This window comes from Zootoca vivipara, chromosome 2 (assembly GCF_965207765.1).
Source record: "Zootoca vivipara chromosome 2, rZooViv2.hap1.1, whole genome shotgun sequence".
NCBI lineage: Eukaryota > Metazoa > Chordata > Lepidosauria > Squamata > Lacertidae > Zootoca > Zootoca vivipara.
Window position 1 is genome coordinate 113,960,328 of NC_142584.1, and position 9,821 is coordinate 113,970,148.

At 45.5% G+C, this 9,821-nt stretch overlaps 1 protein-coding gene across 3 annotated transcripts; it reads right to left on the minus strand.

Moving 5' to 3' along the window:
* Positions 1-1,055: 1,055 nt before the first annotated feature.
* Positions 1,056-9,773, minus strand: LOC118081247 (uncharacterized). Of its 3 annotated transcripts, none has more exons than XM_060270521.2 (4): positions 9,568-9,773; positions 6,313-6,396; positions 5,360-5,476; positions 1,056-5,097 (listed from the first exon to the last, which is right to left on the minus strand). In XM_060270521.2, exons 2-4 carry the CDS (start codon positions 6,344-6,346, stop codon positions 3,356-3,358), a joined length of 1,893 nt encoding a protein of 630 aa, XP_060126504.2. In that variant the 5' UTR covers positions 6,347-6,396; positions 9,568-9,773; the 3' UTR covers positions 1,056-3,355. The 3 variants fall into 3 exon arrangements, with proteins under 3 accessions (XP_060126504.2, XP_088520019.1, XP_060126502.2); XM_088663893.1 differs by having other exon boundaries at positions 1,056-5,094; positions 9,568-9,723; XM_060270519.2 differs by having other exon boundaries at positions 9,527-9,718.
* Between the last annotated feature and the right edge of the window lie 48 nt (positions 9,774-9,821).

The window sequence follows — 9,821 nt, forward strand, 5'->3', positions numbered from 1 at the left end:
GTCTCAGTTCCTCATCCGCCAAACGCCCAGAAACGTAAGCAATCGTGAGTTCAGGTTCAGGCATGGACTCAAATGTTAAACACAAATGTTCATAGGCGTTTCCCAAACTAGACAGCAAAATATAAACTTTTTCCTTCTCTTTGAACACAAGCTCATGCCGCTGCAGCTTATGGAATGCATCAATCACATTGGCAATGTGCTCCTTAATGGGTTGCCCTGGTCTCAGTCTCAACTCAAAGAGATGCCTCATAGCATGCAGCTTAGCTCCAGCTGTTTTTCTCTGATGGACCCTTTCCAAACTGTCCCAGGCTTCCTTGGCATTTTCAGCATTTTGCACATAGGGCAGTTGCGTAGCATCACAGCTCATGGCAATGGCACATAGAGCCTTATTGTCTTTCCTGGTTTCTGCTGCAAACCTCTGTGCTTCAGCTGCTGAATTATCAGCGACAGGGGTTGGAGGATTTAACACACAAGTCCATAAATCCTTTCCTAGCAACCACATTCTGGCCCTTTCTCTCCACTCTGCATAGTTGTCGCCATTCAACCTCTGGAACGGCACGACAAATGACTCCTGTAGCTGCTCCGCCATCTTGTCCACCCCCGGGCTCCGTGTCTGTGTACTCACTCAGAATAGCTGACGTTGCTCCTCCGGGTAGACTGCGGATCCCAGCCTTCTGGTACAGGGTCTTTCTGCTAGCAAGTGCATCTGTTAATTGCCGACTGCAAAACAACAGGTTTCTCCCAGCTAGCTCTTTACACCGGCTTTCTCCAAGGCTTTTACAGCTGCAATCACCTTTTATCGCTTTGGTGATTGATTAGGTTCAGGACCTCTTATCTCCCATAACCTGTGACGGGTATAGGGCTCCGTTGAGTTGTTTATGACTCAATTAGGAGCCACTAATCTGCCCGGCGCACTTTCTCTAGCGCTTCTCTGCTTCCGTAGATCCGGGCTGGCAGTAAAACACACACAGCAGAGTTCTTCTTCTTCTCACACAGCGAAAGCTTGTATAGCCGTTGGATAAAAAGCCTCTTAAGAACACACAGAGTCCAAAGTGTTCTAATAACTACTTAAGTTTATTCTAGAGAGAAAATAACAAACAACCTGGTGAGAGCGCAGACATCTTGCGACCGTCTCCCAGGCAGAAACGAAACCAACTGATACATACAGAAACACTTCTGGTACATTCTGTAACATGATATTCCTCAGTGGTCAGGTGCTATACAGAACACAGTTAACTCTTTGGTTACTTGTTACTCCTCACATCTCCACCTCAATGTACTCTTTGCAAGAAAGCTTTTATTAATTTAAGCAAAGCAAGAGAAGCCAAATAAGCAGTCAAATTTTTTTCTTTAAAAAAAAAACTTTATTGAAAGTTCAAAAAGTACTTAATTATATGTGCACTAAACGTGGCGAGACGTAAATAAAAGAGAGAGAAAGAAACAGAAACCGCTTGGAGGGGAAAATAAGGGCAGGAGGGGTGGAAACCCCAAACTGTATATTTTACAATGTTGTTATTATACTTCACCAGACTTTAACCTATTAACAGTATTTGTAAAAATGGATCAAAAATATCATTGAACTTGTCCATGGCAAGTTTGCATTTATATGCAAGTCGTTTATATGTTGCGAGTTTGTATAAGTCTCCAATCCAATCATAGAAGGGAGCCGCATTTTTATTTTTCCAATTCATCAGTATCTGTCCTTTTGCTGCGGTCAGGCCATGGAGAGTCCACTTATATCGTCCTTTTGTAAGGTTCCATGTGCTGGGTATATAACTGAAGAGGATATTTTGCTCAGTAAATGTAAGGTTGTTCTGTACAGTTGATAGTTTCAGTTATAGGACAAGGAAAAACATGTTTTAGAGAAGCATTGGATTGGAGAAGATCAGTCTACATCCCAATTCCAAAGAAGGGCAGTGCCAAAGAATGCTCCACAATTGCGCTCATTTCACATGCTAGCAAGGTTATCCTTAAAATTCTACAAGGCAGGCTTAGGCAGTATGTGGACCGAGAACTCCCAGAAGTGCAAGCTGGATTTCGAAGGGGCAGAGGAACCAGAGACCAAATAGCATACATGCGCTGAATTATGGAGAAAGCTAGAGAGTTCCAGAAAAACGTCTACTTCTGCTTCATTGACTATGAAAAAGCCTTTGACTGTGTCGACCACAGCAAACTATGGCAAGTTCGTAAAGAAATGGGAGTGCCTGATCACCTCATCTGTCTCCTGAGAAATCTCTATGTGGGACAAGAAGCTACAGTTAGAACTGGATATGGAACAACTGATTGGTTCAAAATTGGGAAAGGAGTACGACAAGGTTGTATATTGTCTCCCTGCTTATTTAACTTATATGCAGAATTCATTATGCGAAAGGATGGACTAGATGAATCCCAAGCCGGAATTAAGATTGCCGGAAGAAATATCAACAACCTCAGATATGCAGATGACACAACCTTGATGGCAGAAAGTGAGGAGGAATTAAAGAACCTTTGATTGAGGGTGAAAGAGGAGAGCGCAAAATATGGTCTGAAGCTCAACATCAAAAAAACCAAGATCATGGCCACTGGTCCCATCACCTCCTGGCAAATAGAAGGGGAAGAAATGGAGGCAATGAGAGATTTTACTTTCTTGGGCTCCTTGATCACTGCAGATGGTGACAGCAGTCATGAAATTAAAAGACGCCTGCTTCTTGGGAGAAAAGCAATAACAAACCTAGACAGCATCTTAAAAAGCAGAGACATCACCTTGCCTACAAAGGTCTGTATAGTTAAAGCAATGGATTTCCCAGTAGTGATGTATGGAAGTGAGAGCTGGACCATAAAGAAGGCTGATCGCCGAAGAATTGATGCTTTTGAATCATGGTGCTGGAGGAGACTCTTGAGAGTCCCAGGGACTGCAAGAAGATCAAACCTATCCATTCTGAAGGAAATCAGCCCTGAGTGCTCACTGGAAGAACAGATCCTGAAGCTGAGGCTCCAATACTTTGGCCACCTCATGAGAAGAGAAGACTCCCTGGAAAAGACCCTGATGTTGGGAAAGATTGAGGGCACTAGAAGAAGGGGACGACAGAGGACGAGATGGTTGGACAGTGTTCTCGAAGCTACGAACATGAGTTTGACCATACTGCAGGAGGCAGTGGAAGACAGGAGTGCCTGGCATGCTCTGGTCCATGGGGTCACGAAGAGTCGGACACGACTAAACAACAACAACTGGTGCCTTTGAAGGTCCGAATGAGCAGCGAACCATTTCCCACACTACAAAGACTTGCATTGTATTTCCTGAGTGGAATCTCCAGTGTTGATAAAAGATTCATTTCTTTAGAAAGCATTCCCTGCACTCCCATCATTTATACGCTTTCTATTCCATATGGAGTCTCTGGTGTTTTCGAAGGTTTCCACTTTGTGAAAACCATTTCCCACACTCTACACATTGGTAAGGCCTCTCTCCTGTGTGGACCTTCTGGTGTTCGTGAACATGTGATGACTGAGAAAAACATTTCCCACACTCCAAGCATTTGTAGGGTTTCCCTCCTGTGTGTATTCTCTGGTGCTCCTTAAGGGATTTTGTTACTCTACATTTATAGGATTGACTTATTGTGTGAATTCTCTGGTGTTTTGAAAGATTCACTTTCTGACAAAAGCAATTCCTACACTCCAAGCACTTGAAATGTTTCTCTCCTGCGTGGATTCTCTGATGGGTCACAAGGGTGTCTTTCCTTGTAAAACATTTCCCACACTCCAAGCATTTGTGGGGTTTATCTCCTGTGTGGATTCTCTGGTGCACCCTAAGGCTTTGTGCTATAGTAAACGACATTCCACAGTCTAAACATTTATGTGGCTTTTCTCCTGTGTGGACTCTCCTATGAGAAATAATACCTGATGAAGTAGAAAAACATTTCCCACACTCTCCACATTCATATGGCCTCACTCCTGTGTGGATTCTCTGGTGTACAAGAAGCTGTGATTTGTGGGCAAAACATTTTCCACACTCCATGCATTTGTAGGGTTTCTCCCCTGTATGGATTTTTTCATGCGCCTTGAGGTGCTGTTTCTGGGGAAAGCATTTTCCACACTCCATACATTTGTAGGGTTTCTCCCCTGTGTGAATTCTCTGGTGGATTGAAAGTTGTGCTGGTACAATAAAACTTTTCCCACACTCCGCACATTTATGGGGCCTCTCTCCGCTGTGAACAGTCTGATGCCTCAGAAGGTCAGCATTCTCATGAAAACATTTTCCACACTCTCTACATTCATAGGGTTTCTCTCCTGTGTGGATTCTCTGGTGTCGCCTGAGACTTCCTTTTGTGGGGAAACATTTTCCACACTCCTGGCACTTATGGGGCCGTTCTCCTGTGTGGGTTCTCTGATGGACTACAAGTGAGGAACGCTGAGTAAACCTTCTTCCACATTCCAAGCACTTATACAGTTTCTCCCCTGTGTGAACCAAACGATGGCTCCAGAGCTGTGCGTTTTGAGGAAAACATTTCCCACACTCCCAGCATTCATAGGGCTTCTCTCCTGTATGAAGCCTCTGATGGATTAAAAGGCCTGACTTTTCAGCAAATGATTTCCCACACTCCAGGCATTCGTAGGGTTTTTCTCCAGTGTGGGTTCGCTGATGGGTAACAAGTTTTGACCTACCAGAAAAGCATAACCCACACACACTGCATTTGTGGGGCTTCTCTCCTGTGTGGACTTTACGGTGTTCATGAAGCTGTGATCTCTTGGGGAACCCGTTCCTACTCTCGCCATATTTACGGGGTTTCTCTCCTCTGTGGCCTCTTTCATGTTTCACAAAATCTGAGAGTTGGGAGAAACCTTCCCCACACTCCAAGCAGCGATATGACTTATCTCCTCCTGCATGGATGTTCCGGTGGATCAGAACGATGGGCTGATGGGCAAGAACCTTACTGAACTCTGAAGACATGGGGGTTTCCGAATGGCTCGCAAGCTCCGAACTCTGACCCAAACATTCCCCACTCTCAGAGTTTTCCTGGATCTTCTCCCCTCTGTGGATTCTCTGGTGTCTAGCAAGAGCCAACCTGAAGGCAAAGCATCGGCCACAGTCTGGGCAGAAGTGATTCCTCCGCGAGTTTCCTGCTGAGAGAGTGAACAAAGTGGAATCAGGGTTTGAAGATGGCAGAGAAGCAGCCTCAGAATCCAACCTGAGGTGGTTGGACCAGATGATGCGTGAGAGATGGAGGTTGTACTTCTCCCCCCCCCCCCACAACACCCACTGCATAAGGTATAACCAGTGAAAGAGCTTTTTCTGATGAAGTAACAGAGAACACTTTTCTTGCCCATTCTCAGCAAGGGAGGAGAAACTCTGAACGGACTCGGCATCCCATGCAAACCGCCTCACCTGAGCTGGTGTCCGAAATGGCAGCCCCTGTTCCGTCTGAGATCTGATATTGTGGGGGCCTGGGCTCCTCCTCTTGCTCTGCACTGGGGACGAGGCTCGTCTTGGGAAGCGGCAGGGCTAAGCGGGAAAGAAGTGAGAAGAAGGAAGAAGAGGAGAAGGAAGAAGAAGTGCGAAGGAGGACGAGGTGAGAAGAAGGAAGCATTCTGCCTCATGGCCCAAACTATCCCCAATGGCTGCTCATCCAAAGCTCCCTCAAACATTTCCAGAGAAGGAGAACCCGTAACTAAACAGCACCTTGGGTTAGGGGGCTGGGTGTTTGTGGGGGCAAGGTGGTCCTTCGCTCTGTGCTGGAAAGAGAAGGGAGGGCGTCTGAAGATGTCTGTGGGGTGGGGGATCAGAACTCCACTGCCAGGACCCCAGGGAAGGAACATGGTTGGCGCTTCCAGACTGTTGCTCTTACGCTGGTGGGAGTCCATCACATGCCAGCAAACTCATTTCACACAGCTAAAGTGCAGCACAGTGGTTAAAGTGCCAGACTAGAACCTGGGAGACCTGGGTTCAAATCCCACCTCAGCCGTGGAACTCATCGGGAAATATTGGTCCAGTCATTCCCTCTCAGGGCTAGCCTACCTCACATATGGGCAGCTTACAGCATCAAAGCATAATAAAGCGTCAAACACTAAAAAATTCCAGATACAGAACTGCCTTCAAACGTCTTCTAAAGGTTATACAGTTATTTTTTAATGAGGGGGAGACCCATGTTCCCCACCTTGAGCTCCTTGGAGGGGGAAAAGGTAGGATCAAAATGCAAGGCATTTGGAATAAAGTACATTTGCAGCTCTCGTGCACCAAACCTGCTCCCCAAATGCCCTTCCTCCCCCAAAGCAACATGACAAGAAAATGTCCCGGAAGGACTACTTCAGGCTCTGGCAGCCAGAAAGGAGGCTCCTTACCCAGAGAGGCCTCGTTCCCCTCATTCTGCAGCATGGCCTCCCTTGCTCTTCGGACAACGTCCAACAGGGGGGGCCCTTTTGAATCTGAAATAAAGAAACACGTCCTCAAAGTAAAAAATAATAATCTTCCAGTAGCACCTTAGAGACCAACAAAGTTTGTCACTGGTATGAGCTTTCGTGTGCATGCACAGTTCTTCAGATACACTGAAAGTCTCCAGACCCTTGTACATAGTGTGAGGGTGGGGAGGGGTATTTTCAGGAGGGTGGTGGGAATGGGTATTTGACTGATAGATGTGGAAACCTGTTGATGACTGTTAACGACTGCAATTTGTCTTACAGGAAAAAGCAAGGGGTGAGATGGCTAAAGATAGATTTATCATGTATAATGAGATAAGAATCCAATGTCTTTGTTCAGGCCAAGTCTGCCCATGTTTCCAAGTTTGGTAATGAGTTGCAATTCAGCAACTTCTCTTTCCAGTCTATTTCTGAAATTCTACAGTACTTTTGGGATCTTGTATAGAATGTCCTGGGAGATTGAGGTGTTCTCCTACTGGTTTCTCTGTCTTGTGATTCCTGATGTCAGATTTATGTCCATTTATCCTTTGGCATACGGTTTGGCCTGTTTGTCCAATATAGAGAGCTGAAGGCCATTGCGGGCATTTGATGGCATACACAATGTTAGAAGATGAGCAATTAAATAGTCCTGAGATGGTATGTTTGATGTGGTTGGGGCCAGTAATGGTGTTGTCCGAGTGTATGTGGCAGCAAAGTTGGCATCTGGGTTTATCAAAGGTTAGCGGTCACTGTAATGACAAAATGTCCTCAGCAAAAACGGCAGCACCTCAGGAACGCCTTTGGTGGCAAGCGCAGAGTGGGAATCTCAGTCTTCCCCATAGAGGCTTGCAACTTCATTCTTTATTATTATCACTATTACTCTTATTATTAAAGATTTTCTTGGGTTAGCAAAAAAGTGCATACATTGTCTCTGTTTTCAGATCATAGAAGTCCTTTTTTCAGATCACTTATATTCAATGAGAGACTTTAATGCTCTATACGAGACACATTAATTTATAGGCTGCAGTGTGTAGGTGTGTCTTGTGAATGCGCCCCACGTTCCTCCATAGAACTGGAAAGGGGTAAGTTTAACCTCTGGTTTGCTAGGGAAACTGCATTACTGCGTCGTGAAATGATGCATGTCTAAAAAGTGTGTCACCAACATGAAAAGTTTGGAAAGCTCTCCTGCTTGCAGTATAGGGGGGTAGGGGGAGAGAAGTGGGGAGAGAAGGGAGACTTTCATTCCTTAACGTACGGCATGTGCAAGGTTTTTGTTTCAGCATCACGTGGGTAGGTTCTTTTTCTATTCATTTATTACTTTTCATTGGCAATGACCAATCTTTGATTTAAAAAATTGCGGTGTTTTTTTACATATTTGTAAAAAACATATATATAAAGCTTTGGGGTTTCCTTTTTTTAAAAAAGCTCAGCTATCAGGGTGTTTGCAACCCTAAGGTCGGGGGGGGGCAGCCTATGGCTGTTTTGTTGGGTTGACTGCAGTGAACAAATTAGAGTTAATAATAATTAAAAGGGTAAAGGCCCCCTGGATAGTTAAGTCCAGAATGGATATAATATAAGTACCGTAACATTGCGAGGGATGCGGGTGGCGCTGTGGGTTAATCAGAAGGTCGGCAGATCAAATCCCTGTGACGGGGTGAACTCCCGTTGCCCGGTCCCAGCTCCTGCCAACCTAGCAGTTCGAAAGCACGTCAAAGTGCAAGTAGATCAATAGGTACCGCTACAGCAGGAAGGTAAACGCCATTTCCGTGTGCTGCTCTGGTTCGCCGGAAGTGGCTGAGTCATGTTGGCCACATGACGCGGAAGCTATACGTCGGCTCCCTCGGCCAATAACGCGAGATGAGCGCCGCAACCCCAGAGTCGTCCACGACTGGACCTAACGGTCAGGGGTCCCTTTACCTTTAAGTAACATTGCAGCTTTGTAAAGGAATTAAAAAAACACCATGGGAGGGTGGATGGGAAGTCAATGGATATGAGAAATTATTCATGCTTGTATTTTAAAAGAATTTGTAATATTTGAAAATTAAATAATTCAAAAAAATATAAAACAGAGATTGGAGAGCAGCCATAGCTCACTGGCATAGCAGATATTCCAGGTCCAATTCATGATTTATCTAAGAGAGGCTGGGAAAAGACCCTCGTCTAATACCAGGGAGCATTGCTAGTCCAGAGTGGCAATTCGGTGTAGTGGTTAGAGATCTGTGCTGAGACCTGGGAGGCTGGGGTTCAAATGCCCACCTGGCTGTGAAGCCCACTGGGTGACCTTGGGCCGGTCACTGTCTCTCAGCCTGGCCTACCTCACAGGGTTTTTGTGAGGAAGAAATGGGGAGATGGGTAACCATGCAAACTACCTTGAGCTCCTGGCAGGATCAGTGGGGTATGAATGTAAGGAAGTAAAATACACGCAAGCCGTGGGATACATTCAAGCCACACAGAAACCAGAGGTATATTTACATGCACACACCACTCCATCCAAGCAGGTCAGGGGAATAATCGATGGCATATTCTACCCAGGCAAAAGCACCTGACTCAGAGATGGGCTGAAACACCCTAGGGAGATGGGGCTGGCATGGGTGGGTGCGGGAGGCAGAGTCCAGCTAGATCCCCATTTGGCCCCTGGATCTGAGATTTCCACACACCCCATCGCCATGATATACAGGACATTTTGGAGCATTTAAAATATTCAGGGGGATACTCTCATTGCAGACTTTTTTATTTTTTAAATAAGGGATTATAATGTTATCTGATTTTTTTCTTAATGTCCAGAGTTTCAATTAAAAATATGTACAATCTACCAGCAAGCTTTCATTTCATTTCAGGTCAATTATTTTTATAAGCTTTATACAATTAAATACCATTTTGCTTAAGTGGTTTCCTGCACTCCATTATTTGTTCATATTTATCATTACTATTACTGCGCTTCATATTCATATTTATCTCTGGTTACGATTGCATTTTACAAAATTTTACATTTTACCATTTCATTTCAAAGCTTTCAGTGAGGAATAAACAAGTGAAAGAGTTTCCTTCTTCGGCTCTCGAGAATCTCCCCTTCCTCCCCGATGCAAACTTATTACTGCAATGTGGAAAGCCAGAAAGGATTATTTCTCCCGCCGCCCTTTCCTGCCCCCCGCCCCCTCACCGGCATTCACGTGTTGCAGGGTTCAGACGGTGCCCTCTCACCCGTGTAAAGCTGCTTCCGAAGCGCGCCTCTGCCTGCAAAGACTCCTTCCTGCTCGGACCTTCAGCCTCCCCTGAAAAACCTCTTTGCACCCCAGAGATCGCGATGGCCGGACGCCTCCTGCAAAAGACCCACAAAAAAGGGAACTGGCCAGAGGAAACAGGCAGCCTGGGATGTCCTAGACCTAGTCCTTCGCTTTTCCCCTTTTCCCAGGAGCAAAGGATTCTGGGATTTGTAGTCTGTTCCTCTGTGAGGG